This window comes from Rhinoderma darwinii, chromosome 1 (assembly GCF_050947455.1).
Source record: "Rhinoderma darwinii isolate aRhiDar2 chromosome 1, aRhiDar2.hap1, whole genome shotgun sequence".
NCBI classification, from domain to species: domain Eukaryota; kingdom Metazoa; phylum Chordata; class Amphibia; order Anura; family Rhinodermatidae; genus Rhinoderma; species Rhinoderma darwinii.
In genome coordinates, this window is record NC_134687.1 from 656,587,076 (window position 1) to 656,606,699 (window position 19,624).

Consider the following 19,624-nt stretch of genomic DNA (forward strand, 5'->3'; position numbering starts at 1 on the left):
TACTAGCTGGGCGTTCTGACGAGAAGTATCATCCACTTCTCTTCAGAACGCCCAGCTTCTGGCAGTGCAGACACACAGCGTGTTCTCGAGAGATCACGCTGTGACGTCACTCACTTCCTGCCCCAGGTCCTGCATCGTGTCGGCCACATCGGCACCAGAGGCTACAGTTGATTCTGCAGCAGCATCAGCGTTTGCAGGTAAGTAGCTACATCTACTTACCTGCAAACGCCGATGCTGCTGCAGAATCAACTGTAGCCTCTGGTGCCGATGTGTCCTCGCTCGTCCGACACGATGCAGGACCTGTGAGTGACGTCACAGCGTGATCTCTCGAGAACACGCTGTGTCTGCACTGCCAGAAGCTGGGCGTTCTGAAGAGAAGTGGATGATACTTCTCGTCAGAACGCCCAGCTAGTAAAAGAAGTAAACACGCCCCGATGTACGCACATAATACACGCCCAGATGGACTTTTACTTTTAAACACGCCCAGTTGGACTTTAGCAAGCCTCATTTGCATAAATACGAAAATGGTCATAACTTGGCCAAAAATGCTCGTTTTTTAAAAATAAAAACGTTACTGTAATCTACATTGCAGCGCCGATCTGCTGCAATAGCAGATAGGGGTTGCAAAATCTGGTGACAGAGCCTCTTTAAATTCCATAAAAATAATTGATCTGACAAGGGAATAAGGTCCTTCTCTAGTTCATTATATAAAGTATGTGTAGAGCTATTAATGAGATCCATCCATCTATTTAATTGGTTAGCTTTATAATATGTAAGAACATCCGGAACCCCAATACCCCCAAATTTAGGTTTCTGAATATTTGAGTCTGGGTCTGCAGTTATTCCACAGGATCTTGGAGAACAGTTTTCTAGTTTTATCGAAGAAGGATCTGGGTAGACAGATGGGTAATGTTTGCAGCAGATACAAAAATGTAGGTACTATAAAAGTCTTAACCCCTTAAGGACGCAGCCTAGTTTTGGCCTTAAGGCTCAGAGCACATTTTTCAAATCTGACATATTTCACTTTATGTGGTAATAACGTCGGAATGCTTAAACCTATACAAGCGATTCTGAGATTGTTTTCTCGTGACACATTGGGCTTCATGTTCGTGGTAAAATTTGGTCGATATATTCAGTGTTTATTGGTGAAAAATTGCAAAATTTAGAGAAAATTTTGAAAAAATAGCATTTTCAGAATTTAAATGCATCTGCTTGTAAAACAGACGGTTATACCACCCAAAATAGTTACCAGTTCACATTTCCCATATGTCTACTTTAGATTGGCATCGTTTTTTGAACATTCTTTTATTTTTCTTGGACGTTACAAGGCTTAGAACATAAACAGCAATTTCTCATATTTTTTATAAAATTTCAAAAGCCTTTTTTTAAGGTACCTGTTCAGTTCTGAAGTGGCTTTGAGGGGCCTATGTATATGTATTAGAAACCCTGATAAAACATCCCATTTTAAAAACTAGACCCCTCAAAGTATTCAAAACAGCATTTAGAAAGTTTTTTTAACCCTTCAGGCATTTCACAGGAATTAAAGCAAAGTGGAGGTGAAATTTGCAAATTTCATTTTTCTTGCTGAATTTCAATTTTATTCATTTTTTTTTCTGTAACACAGAAGGTTTTAACAGAGAAACACTACTAAATATGTATTGTCCAGATTCTGCAGTTTTTAGAAATGTCCCACCTGTGGCTCTACTGCGCTCGTGGACTAAAACACAAGCCCTAGAAGCAAAGAAGCACCTAGTGTATTTTGAGGCCTCTTTTTTATTAGAATATATTTTAGGCAGCATGCCAGGTTTGAAAAGGTGTTAAGGTGCCAAAACAGTAGGAATCCCCCAATAGTGACCCCATTTTGGAAACTACACCCCTCAAGGAATTCATTTATGGTTGTTGTTACCTTTTGACCACACAGTTTTTTCACAGCACCTATTTGAATTGGGCTGTGAAATTAAAAAAATGAAATTTTTTCCTATAAGATATCATTTTTTATCAAAATTTCTTATTTTCACAGGGAACAAAATACCCCATTTTGTTGCCCAATTTCTCCTGAGTGCAGCAATAGCCCATTTGTGGCGATAAACTGCCGTTTGGGCCCGTGGGAGGGCTCAGAAGGAAAGGAGCGCTATGTGTTTATTGGAGTCCAGATTTTGCTGGTTTGGTTTTCGGGTGCCATGTCGCATTTGCAAAGCCCCAGAGGTATCAAAGCAATGGAAACCCACCAGAAGTGACCCCATTTTGGAAACTACACCCCTCAAGGAATTCATTTATGGGTAATGTGACCATTTAGACCCCATAGTTTCTTCACAGAACTTATTTGAATTGGGCTGGGAATTTCCAATAATATGTCGTTTTAGCTCAAAAATTCTTATTTTCACAAGAAATAAAATACTCCATTTTGTTGCCCAATTCGTCCTGAGTGCGGCAATACCCCATTTGTGGTTATTAACTGCCGTTTGGGCCCATGGGAGGGCTCAGAAGGAAAGGACCACCATTTGGCCTACTGGGGATTTTCTGGTGCGAAGTCATGTATGCAGAAGCCCCTGACGTACCAGTACAGTTGAAACCCGCAAGAAGTGACCCCGTTTTAAAAACGACACCCTTAACCCCTTAACGCTCAGTGACGTACTATTACGTCATGGAAAGCGCCTTGTTCGCGCTCCATGACGGAATAGTACATCTCGGGAGTAACGGCCGTTTCGGCCGTCCTGCCGACACATACAGGAGCTGTGACAGCTGCTGTCTCATACAGCAGCTGTCAAAGCTCCTACAGTGGGGACCGATCGCTGTGTCCCCGCTGATTAACCCCTTAAAAGCCGCGTTCAATAGAGATCGCTGCTTTTTAGGGGTTAAGCTGCCATGACTATGGCAAACGGACACCAAACAATGGCGGGTGGCTATGCCATCGACGGAAGCCTAGTGGGTCCTGACTAAGTTCTATAGAGATCGCGGCTTTTTAGGGGTTAAGCTGCCATCGCCGGCCTGCTACACGATAGCGGCCAGCGATGGTGACTATGGCAACCGGACACCAAACAATGGCGTCCGGCTATGCCATAGACGGAAGCCTAGTGGGTCCTGACAACGTCAGGACCCACTATGCTTGCTGTCAGTGAGTAGCTGACAGTTCTAATATACTGCACTACGCATGTAGTGCAGTGTATTAGAATCGCGATCAGGGCCTCCTGTCCTCAAGTCCCCTAGTGGGACAAAGTAAAAAAGGTAAAAAAAAGATGTGTAAAAATAAGAAAATAAAAGATTTAAAAGTATCAAAAGTAAAAATCCCCCCTTTTCCCTTATCAGTCATTTATTATTAATAAAAATATATAAACAAACAAATAAACTATACATAATTGGTATCGCCGCGTCCGCAACGGCCTGAACTACAAAATTATTTCGTTATGTATCCCGCGCGGTGAACGTCGTAAAAGAAAATAATAATAAACCGTCCCAGAATCACAATTGTTTGGTCACTTCACCTCCCAAAAAATGGAATAAAAAGAGATCAAAAAGTCGCATGTACCTAAAATTGGTATTGAGGGAAACTACAGTTCGTTTCGCAAAAAATAAGTCCTCGCACGGCTTTCTTGATGGAAAAATAAAAAAGTTCTGGCACTTAGAATAAGGTAACACAAAAAGTGAGTGATTTATTACAAAACTTATTTTATTGTGCAAACGCCATAAGACATAAAAAAAACTATAAACATCTGGTATCCCCGTAATCGTATCGCCCCGCAGAATAAAGTGAATATGTCATTTATAGCGCTCGGTGAACGCTGTAAAAAAAAATAGAATAAAAAAACAATAGTAGAATTGCTGTTTTTTTAGTCACCACGCAACCTAAAAATAGAATAAAAACTGACCAAAAAGCCGCATGCACCCCAAGAAAACTACAATGGATTCCTCAAGGGGTCTAGTTTCCAAATTGGGGTCACTTTTGGGGGGTTTCCAATGTTTTGGCACCACAAGACCTCTTCAAACCGGACATGGTGCCTAATAAAAAATAGGCCTCATAATCCACTGGGTGCTCCTTTGCTTCGGAGGCCGGCGCTTCAGTCCATTACCGCACTAGGGCCACATGTGGGATATTTCTCTAAACTGCAGAATCTGGGCAATAAGTATTAAGTTGCGTTTCTCTGATAAATCCTTTTGTGTTGTAAAAAAAAATGGTATAAAGAGGATTTTCTGACAAAAAAAAAAAGTACATTTCATACCTACTTTGCTCTAAATTTCTGTGAAACACCTAAAGGGTTCATAAACTTTCTAAATGCTGTTGTGAATATTTTGAGGGGTCTAGTTTCTAAAATGGGGTGTTTGATAGGGGTTTCTAATATATAGGCCCCTCAAAGCAACTTCAGAACTGAACTGGAACCTAAAAAAATAAATAAATGAGGCAATACTTCGCTTCTTACATTATATTGATAATGAGCCGTGCCCACCCCGAGATGACCCCAGTTTTGACCGTTTGTATAAACGGAGACCCCTATTAGACAGTTTCAGTGCCCGGTTTTCCCAAGCATACACCCCCGAGAAGTGTATTTCTATTGATGAGTCCCTGGTACATTTTAAAGGGAGGGTTCAATTCCGCCAGTACCTGCCGGGTAGGAGGGCAAGGTATGGCGTGAAGATATATAAGCTGCGAGAGTGCATCAGGGTATACCTACAAATTTAGGATATATGAAGGAAAGGCCACCCCCAAACCAGACTGCATCCTGGACTACAATAGGTACATGGGAGGGGTGGACTTGTCAGATCAAATCCTGAAGCCCTACAGCGCCATGCGGTGTGGTATAAGAAGCTGGCCGGGCACATCATACAGATGGCTTTGTACAATGCGTACGTGCTTCGTCGATGTGCAGGCCAGACGGGAACTTTCCTGGAATTTCAAGAGGTGATTATCAAGAACCTAATCTTTAGGGACCAAGAAGGGGTGCACCCAGTACTTCTGGAAGCGGGGCCACACGCATCGTACCAGGGCGGCAACACTTTCCAGGAGAAGTTCCCCAAACTGGCAAGAAGGTAAAAAGTCAAAAGAGGTGCAAAGTCTGCTATAAGGGATGACACAATATACCAATGTGACCCGTGTCCCGAATAACCAGAGCTCTGTATGAAAGAGTGTTTTAAAATTTATCATACATCCCTTGGTTTATAATTTACCCCAATTTTACTTACCCTGACGCCCCCCGCACAGCTTATCCCCCCTTGTCTTTCCCCTCTGAGCCCTGCTGTGTGCCCAGGCAGCTGATGACAGCCACATGTAGGGTATTGCCGTCCCCAGGAGAACCCACATTACAGTTTATGGGGTGTATGTCTCCGGTCAAAATACTCACTACACCTCTAGATGAATGCCTTAAGGGTTGCGTTTTTTAAAACGGGGTCACTTCTTGCGGGTTTCAACTGTACTGGTACCTCAGGTGCTTCTGCATACATGACTTCGCACTAGAAAATCCCCAGTAGGCCAAATGGTGGTCCTTTCCTTCTGAGCCCTCCCATGGGCCCAAACGGCAGTTTATCACTACAAATGGGGTATTGCTGCACTCAGAACAAATTGCGCAACAGAATGGGGTATTTTGTTTCTTGTGAAAATAAGAAATTTTCAGCCAAAACAACATATTATTTGAAAAAAATAATTTTGTTTTCATTCCCAGCCCAATTCAAATAAGTTCTGTGAAAAAACTATGGGGTCAAAATGGTCACAACACCCATAAATGAATTCCTTGAGGGGTGTAGTTTCCAAAATGGGGTCACTTCTGGTGGGTTTCCATTGCTTTGATACCTCTGAGGCTCTGCAAATGCGACATGGCACCCGAAAACCAATCCAGCAAAATCTGGACTCCAACAAACACATAGCGCTCCTTTCCTTCTGAGCCCTCAAAAGGAGCCCAAACGGCAGTTTATCACCACAAATGGGGTATTGCCACACTAAGGACAAATTGGGCAACAAAATGGGGTATTTTTTTCCCTGTGAAAATAGGAAATTTTGATCACAAATGACATTTTATTGGAAAAAATGAAATTTTTTTCATTTCACAGCCCAATTCAAATACGTGCTGTGAAAAAACTGTGTGGTCAAAATGGTAACAACAACCATAAATGAATTCCTTGAGGGGTGTAGTTTCCAAAATGGGGTCACTATTGGGGGATTCCTTCTGTTTTGGCACCTCAACACCTCTTCAAACCTGGCATGCTGCCTAAAATATATTCTAATAAAAAAGAGGACTCAAAATGCACTAGGTGCTTTTTTGCTTCTAGGGCTGTTTTATTCCACGAGCGCAGTAGAGCCACATGTGGGACATTTCTAAAAACTGCAGAATCTGGACAATACCTATTTAGTAGTGTTTCTCTGGTAAAACCTTCTTTGTTACAGAAAAAAATGAATAAAATTGAAATTCAGCAAGAAAAATGAAATTTGCAAATTTCACCTCCACTTTGCTTTAATTCCTGTGAAATGCCTGAAGGGTTAAAAAGCGTTCTAAATGCTGTTTTGAATACTTTGAGGGGTCTAGTTTTTAAAATGGGGTGTTTTATCAGGGTTTCTAATACATAGGCCCCTCAAAGCCACTTCAGAACTGAAAAGGTACCTTAAAAAAAAGGCTTTTGAAATTTTCTTAAAAATATGAGAAATTGCTGTTTATGTTCTAAGCCTTGTAACGTCCAAGAAAAATAAAAGAATGTTCAAAAAACGATGCCAATCTAAAGTAGACATATGGGAAATGTGAACTAGTCACTATTTTGGGTGGTATAAACGTCTGTTTTACAAGCAGATGCATTTAAATTCTGAAAAATGCTATTTTTTCAAAATTTTCTCTACATTTTGCAATTTTTCACCAATAAACACTGAATATATCAACCAAATTTTACCACGAACATGAAGCCCAATGTGTCACGAGAAAATAATCTCAGAATCGCTTGGGTAGGTTTAAGCATTCCGACGTTATTACCAAATAAAGTGAAATATGTCAGATTTGAAAAATGGGCTCTGAGCCTTAAGGCCAAAACTAGGCTGCGTCCTTAAGGGGTTAAGGCATTCATCTAGAGGTCTAGTGAGCATTTTGACCGGAGACATACACCCCATAAACTGTAATGTGGGTTCTCACAGGTATGGCAATACCCTACATGTGGCTGTTATCAGCTGCCTGGGCACACAGCAGGGCCCAGAGGGGAAAGACGAGGTGGGATAAGCTGTGCGGAGTGCATCAGGGTAAGTAAAATTGGGGTAAATTATAAACGAAGGGATGTATGATAAATTTTAAAACACTCATTCATACAGAGCTCTGGTTTTTCGGGACACGTGTCACATTGATATATTGTGAGCTCCCTTATCCCCCTCTTATAGCAGACTTTGTACCTCTTTTGACTTTTTCCTTTCTTGCCAGTTTGGGGAACTTCTCCTGGAAAGTGTTTCCCTGGTACGATGCGTGTGGCCCCGCTTCCAGAAGTACTGGGTGCCCCCCCCCCTCCTTGGTCCCTAAAGATTAGGTTCTTGACAATCACCTCTTGAAATTCCAGGAAAGTTCCCGTCTGGCCTGTACATCGACGTGGCATGTACACATTGTACAAAGCTATTGGTATGATGTGCACGGCCAGCTTCTTATACCACACCGCATGGCGCTGTAGGGCTTCAGGATTTGATCTGACAAGTCCACCCCTCCCATGTACCTATTGTAGTCCAGGATGCAGTCTGGTTTGGGGGTCTCTGTACTGGTACCTCGTACTGGTACATGGGTACTGGTGTGGCCATGTATTGTTGTCAATACAAGGACATCTCTCTTGTCCTTGTACGTGACACACAATATGTTGCTGCTAGAATGTCACCCCTTCTGAGTCTTAGGGAGGCCTCTCAGATTTCTTCTAGCAGTGCCGTATGCCGCAGGACTGGAAGCGAGGCACTTGAAGAGTGGGACGCTGGTATAAAAATTATCCAGATAGAGGTGGTAACCCTGGTCCAGCAGTGGGTGCACCAAATCCCACACAATTTTTGCATTAACTCCCAGTAAGGGTGGGCATTCTGGGGGCTGAATACTGCTGTCCTTCCCTTCATATATCCTAAATCTGTAGGTATACCCTGATGCACTCGCACATAGCTTATACATCTTCACGCCATACCTTGCCCTCTTACCCGGCTGGTACTCGCGGAATTGAACCCTCCCTTTAAAATGTACAAAGGACTCATCAATAGAAATACACTTCTCGGGGGTGAATGCTTGGGAAAACCAGGCACTGAAACGGTCTAATAGGGGTCTCCGTTTATACAAACGGTCAAAACTGGGGTCATCTCGGGGTGGGCGCTACTCATTATCAGTATAATGTAAGAAGGAAAGTATTGCCTAATTTATTTATTTTTTTAGGTTACAATTCAGTTCTGAAGTTGGTTTGAGGGGCCCATATATTAAACACCCCCATCAAACACCCCATTTTAGAAACTAGACCCCTCAAAGTATTCACGACAGCATTTAGAATGTTTATGAACCCTTTAGGTGTTTCACAGAAATTTAGAGCAAAGTAGAAATGTAATTATTTTTTTTTTGTCAGAAGATCCTCTTTATACCATTTTTTTTATAACACAAAAGGTTTTATCAGAGAAACGCAACTTAATACTTATTACCCAGATTCTGCAGCTTTGAGAAATATCCCACATGTGGCCCTAGTGCGGTAATGGACTGAAGCACCGGCCTCAGAAGCAAAGGAGCACCTAGTGGATTTTGAGGCCTCTTTTTTATTCGGCACCATTTCCGGTTTGAAGAGGTCTTGTGGTGCCAAAACAGGGGAAACCCCCCAAAAGTGACCCCATTTTGGAAACTAGACCCCTTGAGGAATTCATTGTAGTTTTCTTGGGGTGCATGCGGCTTTTTGATCAGTTTTTATTCTATTTTTAGGTGGCGTGGTGACTAAAAAAACAGCAATTCTACTATTGATTTTTTATTCTATTTTTTTTACAGCGTTCACCGTGCGCTATAAATGACATATTCACTTTATTCTGCGGGGCGATACGATTACGGTGATACCAGATGTTTATAGGTTTTTTTTATGTCTTATGGCGTTTGCACAATAAAATAAGTTTTGTAAAAAATCATTCACTTTTTGTGTTACCTTATTCTAAGCGCCAGAACTTTTTTATTTTTCCATCAATAAAGCTGTGGGAAGACTTATTTTTTGCGTAACGAACTGTATTTTCGATCAGTACCATTTTTAGGTACATGCGACTTTTTGATCTCTTTTTATTCAATTTTTTGGGAGATGAAGTGACCAAACAATTGTGATTGTGGTACGGTTTATTATTATTTTCTTTTACGGCGTTCACCGTGCGGGATAAATAACAAAATAATTTTGTAGTTCAGGCCGTTACGGATACGGCGATACCAATTATGTATAGTTTATTTGTTTGTTTATATATTTTTATTAATAATAAAGGACTGATAAGGTAAAAAGGGGGATTTTTACTTTTAATACTTTGAAAACTTTTATTTTCTTATTTTTATACATCTTTTTTTTTACTTTATTACTTTGTCCCACTAGGGGACTTGAGGGCAGGAGGCCCTGATCGCTATTCTAATACACTGCACTACATGCGTAGTGCAGTGTATTAGAACTGTCAGCTACTCACTGACAGCAAGCATAGTCGGTCCTGACTTAGTCAGGACCCACTAGGCTTCCGTCGATGGCATAGCCACCCGCCATTGTTTGGTGTCCGTTTGCCATAGTCATGGCAGCTTAACCCCTAAAAAGCAGCGATCTCTATTGAACGCGGCTTTTAAGGGGTTAATCAGCGGGGACACAGCGATCGGTCCCCACTGTAGGAGCTGTGACAGCTGCTGTATGAGACAGCAGCTGTCACAGCTCCTGTATGTGTCGGGAGGACGTCCGTTAACCCCGAGACGTACTATTAGGTCATGAAGCGCGAACGATACAGCTACCATGACCTGCTAGTACGTCCAGGAGCGGGAAGGGGTTAAGCAGGTTCTTACGACCCATCCATGAAAGAAATGGGACTTTAAAACTATAGAGAAGTTTCTGTACTGTGGTCAATAAAGGTAGATAGTTGCATTGATATCGTTTAGCGATATCTGTGGTAAGGTGAATGCCCAAATATTTTATGGAAGTAGATGGCCATTGAAAGGGAGAGTGAACATTAATAAGTTCTATAAGTGCAGCAGGCGCAGACACATTTAGAGCCTCCGACTTCCTAAAGTTAACCTTAAAATTGGATACCTTGCCAAACATTTCAAATATACTTATTAGATGAGGAATTGAAACAGCTGAATTGGCGGTCAAGACCAAAAGATCATCCGCAAATGCAGCTGTTTTATGGGTAAATGAACCAACTGTCAACCCTTCTATCGCGGGATCTTGCCGAATCTTTTGTAGAAGAGCCTCCATAATTAGTACAAATAAAGAAGGGGAGAGGGGGCAGCCCTGCCTAGTACCATTACATATATTAAAGGAATTTGAGAGAGTTCCGTTTACATTAATCTTAGCACTAGGAGACTTGTAGATGGAGAAAATGGCTCCAATAAACATCTGAGGAAACCCAAATTTCCGTAAGGTGGCTTCAAGAAATGGCCAACTGACCCAGTCAAATGCCTTCTCGGCATCTGTACCGAGAAGAACCAATGGAAAGCCTTTCGATTTGGCAAATTCATTGAGTCTAATGACCCGGCAGTTGTTATCTTTACCCTGTCTGTTCTTAACAAAGCCTGTTTGGTCACCCCCTATCAACCCAGGCAGTATATGACCAATTCTAGAAGCGAGTGCCTTGCCCCACCACTTAATGTCAGTGTTAAGCAAGGATATCGGCCTATAACTACCACATAAAGTGGGATCTTTCCCCTCTTTGGGCAAGATCGTTATATGTGCTTGAAGGGACTGTTTAGGAAGTGAGCAGTTGGTAAATAAGGAGTTGCACATGGCAGTGAAGTGTGGGAGTAGTATAGATTTAAAAGATTTATAATATCCAATTGGTAAACCATCAGGACCAGGGCTTTTACCCGAAGAGATAGTAGCGAGCACTTTCTGCAATTCGGACTCTGAGAAGGGGCGTAGCAGCATCTCTATGGCCTCACCACCTGAGTGTCTGGAGTATTACTCAAACCAATGGTGGCTTGATCTTTAATGTTATAACAATCCTGATAAAATGCCTGAAAGGCATCTGATATGTGGTTCGTATCTGTAACCAAGTTCCCTCCAGAAGTCTTTATCTCCGAGATAAAGGTATGTCCGCGGTGCTTACATATCAGAGCTGACATCATCTTATTACGTCTATCACCATGTGCATATTGTTTAAACTTCAAAATTTGAAGCATTTTAGCCGACTGAACATTTAGAACATCTTTAACTCTATCTCGGAGATCAGACAGTTCCTTCAAAGAAGAAGCAGCCTTAGTCTTCTTATGCGTCCCCTCTAGGCAAGAAATCTGGGCAAACAAAGAGTCTAGAGTTTTGGTCCTCTGTTTTTTCACATATGAACCTAAGGAAATGAGTTCTCCCCTAATAACTGACTTATGTGCCTCCCACAGAATAGGTGCTGATATATAGTCAGAAACGTTGTGAAGAAAATACTGAGACAAATGATTCTCAACAATATGCACATTAGAAGTATCAGCAATAAGGGTATTGTTAAGCCTCCAGCTCCAATCTCCCTTTGGAATATCTACCAATCTCATAGTTAAAGATACAGGAGCTTGTCTGAGAGCCCAATATTTCCAATGTCCACAAATTGCACCCAGGGAGTACATCTCTGCGAAAGAAAAATATAATCCAGTCTATGGTACGTGTCATGTGTAGGAGAAAAATATGTATAATCTTTAATCCGTGGGGTTAATAGTCTCCACATATCCACCAAATGTAGAGAGTGTAAGATCTTATTCAGTTTAGACAATTTACAAAAAGACACATTTTGAGAACCAGTTGTATCTAGCATAGGGTTCAGAGGAAGATTAAAATCTTCACCAACCACTAAAACCACTTCAGCAAAATCCCGTAGCAATAGCAGAGTCTATACTATCCAGGAAGTTTGATTCACATTAGGTGCATACAGATTGGCTACAGTATAAACGTCCCCACCTATTCTCCCCTTCAAAATTAAGTACCTGCCGTCATCATCCTTCATTTCTGTCATAAGTGTAAAAGCTACTCGCTTATTAAAGGCAATGTTCACCCCTCTAGTTGCTGCATGATAAGTACTGTGGAACCATAAGGCAAATTCACCAATGGGGAGCGGGGGAATTTTATCATGTTTAAAATGTGTTTCCTGAAAAAGGGCTATACTCGCCACATTCTTTTTTTAACAAACGAAGCACTTGACTACGCTTCTGCGGCACATTCAAACCCCGCACATTATGCGAAACTATCTTAAGTGTAGCCATGGTAGAAAATTTTCACAAGGCTCCATATATAGAAATACAGCAATTATTAAGATGAGCCGTGACCTCTTGTAGGACAGTGAGAGCGAGGGATAGGAATACAAATAAATCAAAATTTGTGTCACTATCCGTAATCCTCCAAACATGGGGACTACGGATTCAACACAAAATAACATAAACAAGCAAATACTATAGAAACTTAACTCCTTCAAGAGATGAAGAAGTGGGGAGATCGACCCAGAGCGTGACAACCTAGATCAATCCCTAAACATCAACTAATATATTCTGAAAATAGGCAGCAGGAATGCCATACAATCCAAGGAGAAGAGTGACAAAAAATATAATGACCATAAGTGGAATATGAGGCAGTCAGTTATACATGAAGATACAGCGACACCTCAACACAAGGCAGACATGTCTCGATTCTTGTAAGAAGATCTTTTACCGCCCAGTGAACGATAGTGGGAAACCTCAGACCACATTGCAGGTGCAGGCAGAGTAGGAAAGCCAGATAGCTGAGATAAAGGAAGCCATGATGGGATGACAATTGGGCTTATACCCAGTAGATCCCAGGCAGAGTCCAAGTCCTCCGGTCTCCTAATGACAATGTGTTCTCATTCTTCGCTATAGACAAGCCAAATGGAAATAACCACCGAAACGGGATGTTGTTAGCTCTCAGTACATCCAACAAAGGTTTTAGGGTGTGTCGTTTAGCCAAAGTGGAGGCCGCCAAATCTTGGAAGAAAATAATGGTAGAGCCTTAATATTTAAGTTCAGTAGATGCTCTAGCTGCCTTCAAAATTGCCGCGGCATCAGCAAAGCATAACAAGCCACAAATAACGTCTCTAGGAGGATCATTGGAGCGCGGTTTTGCTCGTAGCGCCCTATGAATCCATTCAATCTTGATCATCGCTGCAGCCTCCGCCCCTAAAGGGATCCAAAGATCTCAAGGGCCACTTTAGGTAAAGCATCATATGCAATATATTCTAACATTTTTGCAGCGACTCTGATTCTCCCGATCTTCAGTTTGCAATATTGCCATATTAATGTGATCTTGTTGCACATGGAGAGATTCATGCACTACAGACCCAAATGTAAGCACAGCAGTGTGCGCAGTTTCCAGTGTTTCCACCCTTTCACCAATGTGACGTAAATCTGCTTTTATGTCTGCAAGGTCCTTAGCTATAGGGCCCAGAGCTTCATACAGAATGCTCCTTATGAAATCACTAGAAACAGGGGCAATGTCCGACTCACCCCCTGCATCAGAGCGGTCTTCGATGCACTCCTCATCCGAGTCGTCATCAGCCGCATGGTCCGGCGCCATCTTGGAAGCACCCGACGGGACTTTGTCCAGCCGTTTGCGGAGGAATTTATCCATATCCGCGTGAGTTTTCCCCAGTTTTGGCAAGGCAGAGGGCTCCCTGCTCTTCTCCTTAGTAGTCTTCCCCATTCTGAAGCGAATTAGCCTGTTGTGTCAGGCAGGCTGGATCAGGTCATACGAGGAGCTCTGAAGTATGCTGCCATTCTCACTCGCGGTCAAGCTCCGCCCCCCCCCCACTAAATAGCTTTTTGGAACATGTCTTCTTTAAATGGACATTAACTTTTCAAACAACTTGTGGTAATCTAATAGTATTCCTGATATATATCAACTTTGTAATTTACTTACTGTTTCATTTAGCTTTTTTTATCCATGAAAATTTTCTGTGAAGTTAGGGCCACTAGGTGAGAGACACACGGACGCTGCTGCTTCTAGAAGTCTATGGAAAAGGTAGGGGGAGCAGGAGCACAAAGACACCGATTCGGTTGTCAATAAAAGTCTTTGAAGGGGAGAGGGGGAGCAGAAGCAGAGAGAGTAGACCTAGGCTGCTGGTAAGAGTTATATGTCACCTCTGTGCTGGATTTTCCGCTACACTGCTCCTTACTGCTGTATGAAGTACTCCATGCTTCTGCAGCTTCTAAGGGTGTGCTACAGAGAGATAGTAGACCAGGATGGCTCTCTCCTCTGTGTGCAGTGTATAGAAGACATGATGGCAGTTAGGCTCCACCCACTACCTCAGGGAAAACTGAGATTTAAAGATAGAGCCTGCAGAGGGAAAACTGCTAAAAGAATGCCAGATACAAGGCATGCAATGGGCAGAAAAAGTGTTATTCCTCCAGTACGCAGATATGAAAGTTATTCGGAAAAGTCGTCTAAAAATTAGGTTCGCTTTAAGGGTCTTTAAGAATTTTTCAATGTGGGTTTAAAGATGTGGGTGTTTTTTTTAAATATTGGATTAAAAAAAACAGATCCATGATTATTAGGAAGCACCTATTTTAACCAGTTTCTGACTGCCCATAGATTATAAATGTCCTGGTGGTTCACACCTATCTCTGCAAGGACGTTTTAAAACATCCAGCTGCGTTTTCTCCTCTCCGACTCTCCCACTCCATCACAGTTAAATATATCCCTTATTTTATTACATAATATCGAAGCCTTATATGTTCTGAGAAAAACAAGACCAAATAAATATAGGTTGGCGGAGAAATACTATGCTATTAAATTGTCATATGACTAAAATTTGAATGAGGCCACTTCATTTCATTAGGTTCACATTATCAGTACTTAACAGGACATGGAACAAAGAAAGGTGCGATCCAGCGTTGAAAGTTGGTTTAAAAAGGAATCAATGTTCCCAATTTTATTTATAAACAGAAGGATAAAAATGAGGAGACGCAGTAGCGAGGTGGTTATTGAAATCAGTTGCCTACGCGTTTTAAGTCAAGCTTTATGGAATCAATTAATAGTGGAGGACTGCGTCTAGGCCAGAATCCTGGAATGTCATGGATTTATTTTAAAGTGTTATACAAAGCATTATAAGGCTGGAATGGAGTCAAAAGGCTTCGCTTAAACTTCTTCCTGCTTGATCCACTTAAGACTTTGGCTCAAAACACTTCATGTATGTTTCCAGCCTAATACGAATGTTATAAATTTGTCAACTTTTCTATTGTGAAACAAAGTCACAATTTTTTTTAATCCTAACAGAAAATCCCAGTAAGAACTCTGAGGGAAGCTTCACGTTATTAAATTATAACGTAAAAGATGAAGATATGATGCAGCAGTCTTCAGGAGAAAACCTAATTACCCTTAATATACATCCAGGACTTCACAGTAAAGACCTATCATATAATTTCACTACTCATGAGGAACCTTCTACTAACCAATCAGAGATTACCACAAGTACAGCCCAGAAAGGGGGTAAAAGGTTTCAATGTGGTAAACAGTTCACAAAAATCTCAGGTCTTTTAACAAACAGAAGAATTCACACAGGAGAGAAGCTGTATTCATGTTCAGAATGTGGGAAATGTTTTACAGAGAAATCACATCTTGTAACACATGAGAGAAGTCACACAGGAGAGAAGCCGTATTCATGTGCAGAATGTGGGAAATGTTGTCAATTTAAATCAAATCTTGTTAGGCATGAGAGAATTCACACAGGAGAGAAGCTGTATTCATGTCCAGAATGTGGGAAATGTTTTACAGCTAAATCAGGTCTTGTTAGACATGAGAGAATTCACACAGGAGAGAAGCCGTATTCATGTCCAGAATGTGGGAAATGTTTTACAGAGAAGTCACATCTTGTTACACATGAGAGAATTCACAAAGGTGAGAAGCCGTATTCATGTTCAGAATGTGGGAAATGTTTTACAGGAAATGCAAGTCTTGTAACACATAAGAGAAGTCACACCGGGGAGAAGCCGTATTCATGTTCAGAATGTGGGAAATGTTTTACAGGTAAATCATATCTTGTTACACATGAGAGAAGTCACACAGGAGAGAAACCGTTTTCATGTTCAGAATGTGGGAAATATTTTACAGATAAATCAAATCTTGTTACACATGAGAAAAGTCACACAGGACAGAAGCCGTATTCATGTTCAGAATGTGGGAAATGTTTTACAGATAAATCACATCTTGTTAGACATGAGAGAATTCACACAGGGGAGAAGCCATATTCATGTTCAGAATGTGGGAAATGTTTTTCCATTAAATCAAATCTTGTTCAACATGAGAGAATTCACACAGGAGAGAAGCCGTATTCATGTTCAGAATGTGGGAAATGTTTTACAGGTAAATCATATCTTGTTACACATGAGAGAAGTCACACAGGAGAGAAACCGTTTTCATGTTCAGAATGTGGGAAATATTTTACAGATAAATCAAATCTTGTTACACATGAGAAAAGTCACACAGGACAGAAGCCGTATTCATGTTCAGAATGTGGGAAATGTTTTACAGATAAATCACATCTTGTTAGACATGAGAGAATTCACACAGGGGAGAAGCCATATTCATGTTCAGAATGTGGGAAATGTTTTTCCATTAAATCAAATCTTGTTACACATGAGAGAATTCACACAGGAGAGAAGCCGTATTCATGTTCAGAATGTGGGAAATGTTTTATAGGGAAATCACATCTTGTTCTACATGAGAGAAGTCACACAGGAGAGAAGCCGTATTCATGTTCAGAATGTGGGAAATGTTTTACAGATAAATCACATCTTGTTAGACATGAGAGAATTCACACAGGGGAGAAGCCATATTCATGTTCAGAATGTGGGAAATGTTTTACCGTTAAAACAAATCTTGTTACACATGAGAGAATTCACACAGGAGAGAAGCCGTATTCATGTTCAGAATGTGAGAAATGTTTTACTACTAAAGGCAAACTTAGGGCTCATCAGAGAAACCATACAGGGGAGAAGCCATTTTGATGTTCTATATGTGGAAGATGTTTTACAAAGAAATTTACATTTTGGAACTCCGCAGAGAATTCACATGGAGTAGAAACCATAATCTCGTTTAGAATGTGGGAAATGCAATAAGAGAAAAAAAAACTTTAACCCCTTAGTGACCAACCTATTTTAGGCCTTAACCCCTTCCCGACATTTGACGTATCCATACGCCAAAGTCGGGTAGGGGAAGTATGGAGCGGGCTCAGGCCTCATTTACACTAACGTAATATACGCGCGTGCTTTTCACGCGTGCCGTACGCACCTGTATTAGTCTATGGGGCAGTGTAGACGATGCGTGAATTTTGCGCAGCGCGAGTGCGTTACGTAAAACTCACGACATGTTCTATAATCGTGCGTTTTTCGCGCATCACGCACCCATTGAAGTCAATGGTTGCGTGAAAACCACGCATGCCGCACGGAAGCACTTCCGTGCGAACTGCGTGATTCGCGCAAGAGCTGTCAAAAGGATGAATGTAAACAGAAAAGCACCACGTGCTTTTCTGTTTACAAACATTCAAACGGAGTGTCAAATTAGAGATGAGCGCACCGAACTTCACCGGGTTATGCCGAACTCGTTTTGACCGAACCCGGCAAAAAATGTTCGGGTACGCGACGGCAGGAGACCGTCACTGTCCACGGTGCTGAAAGAGTTAAACTGGTTCAGCACCATGGACAGTGACTTCCGATCACAATATACATATACGTGTAAAAAAAACAAGAGGTTCTAACTTACCGATAACTCCCTGCTTCTTCCTCCAGTCCGACCTCCCGGGATGACAATTCAGTCCAAGTGACAGCGGCAGCCAATCACATGCCAAGCACAGCCTGCAGCCAATCACAGGCTGCAGCGGTCTCATGGACTGCCGCGTCATCCTGGGAGGTGGGACCAGATGACAAGAGAGGGACGCGTCACCAAGGCAACGGCCGGGAGACCGGACTGGAGGAAGCAGGAAGTTCATGGTAAGTATGAACGTTTTTTTTTTTATTCACAGGTTGGTGTATATTGTGATCGGAACTCACTGTCGAGGGTGCTGAAAGAGTTACTGCCGATCAGTTAGCTCTTTCAGCACCTTGGACAGTGACGGGTGTCGACTAGCCTCATCTCTATGATGGTGGCTGCGCGAAAATCACGCAGCCGCGCATCATACACGGATGACACACGGAGCTGTCAAACGCACACGCTCGTGTAAATCAGGCCTCACGGAGTGAACCCTCTCTATACGATTTGGGTTCGGCTGTTTGTTACAGCCGACACTTCAGAATAACGAGCGGCATTGCGCTGGAGCGCGATCCCGCTCGTTTAACCGCAGCATTTAAATCGTTAGAAAGAGGGGGCAACCCTCTAACATCTCATTTTCCCCCCGCAACACATGAAGTCCCCCAGGTCCTCCGTCTTTGTGCACCTATTAAGCCCTGCCTCCGGCAAGGCTTAATAGTTACATGTCAGAATCACGATATACTGCAATACATTAGTATTGCAGTATATCGTGCAAGTCATCTAATGATCGCTGGTTGAAGTCCCCTAGGGGGACTAATAAAAAAAGTAAAAATGAGTTAAATAAAGTTTTTTTTGTGTAAAAAAAATATATATATTAAAAGTAAAAAAAAAAAATCTTTGCCCACTTTCCCCCTAGGGCATAGTAAAAATATAAATAAATAGACATAATTGGTATCGCCGCGTCCGTAAAAGTCTGAACTATTACAATATATTATCAATGAACCCGCACGGTGAACGCCGTAAAAAAAAAATGTAAACGCCAGAATCTCTATTTTAACATTTCACCTATGACAGCACCCCTGGAGAGACGTCCCATCCGCTGGACAGGAAACCTGAGGATATAAAAATGGACACACCTCTTCACACACCCAGTCAGGTTTCCTGTCCTCCGGATGGAAGGATTTTCCTGAGGAAAAGCACTTCTCCCGGGGTTGCAGACCCAATAGCAAGGTCCCACCTTATTCCACTAGGGGTGCTCTGGAAGACATAAGTCTCCTCTGGAGGGAGCAACCTTGAGTCTGGTACAGGTACTCCTTCCTCTCCCGGTCCATCGCCTCCCTCCTGCTGCAGCAAAAGGAGGTGGTTTAAGGCCCACACCGTGGGCCTTCCTCTGGCGGGGAGCGGATTCCCGGGGTCCCGTTAGGCTCTGCCAGACCATGCCCAGCGTTGGCGGCTTTCTGGCGCTGTCACTACCGTTGGCCGTGACTCGTCACTTCCGGGCGGTGATGTGTCCAACACTTCAGGGGGCGGTGTTCTGGTGGCCCATGTGGGGAGGAGAGGCTCCAGCGTCCGGAGCCGAGTGCCTCCTAGCCAATCCATGACCTCTTTAGGCCAGAAACAGCAGGAGCTTCGGTCTCCAGTCTTCTTCCTCCATTATGGAAACGCCAGGAGAAGCGCCAGGACGCACTGACCACTCGGATGCCAAGTCCTCCAGTCCGGTACTTGAGGACGCCAGGAATATGGGGTAAGATAAAAAAAAAACCTCTTCCTT

General features: G+C 42.3%; 2 protein-coding genes across 2 annotated transcripts in view; both read left to right on the forward strand.

Annotated features, from left to right (window-relative positions):
- LOC142703713 (uncharacterized) overlaps positions 1 to 13,126 on the forward strand; it is a 53,225-nt gene extending 40,099 nt beyond the window's left edge. Inside the window, exon 7 of the mRNA XM_075848247.1 lies at positions 12,993 to 13,126. Coding sequence (XP_075704362.1) covers positions 12,993 to 13,126 — 134 coding nt within the window. The remainder of the gene's footprint in view (positions 1 to 12,992) is intronic.
- Positions 1 to 18,977, forward strand: part of LOC142663974 (uncharacterized) — a 38,127-nt gene extending 19,150 nt beyond the window's left edge. Inside the window, exon 2 of the mRNA XM_075842837.1 lies at positions 15,385 to 18,977. Coding sequence (XP_075698952.1) covers positions 15,450 to 17,114 — 1,665 coding nt within the window. The 5' untranslated portion in view covers positions 15,385 to 15,449 and the 3' untranslated portion in view covers positions 17,115 to 18,977. The remainder of the gene's footprint in view (positions 1 to 15,384) is intronic.
- Positions 18,978 to 19,624: the final 647 nt, after the last annotated feature.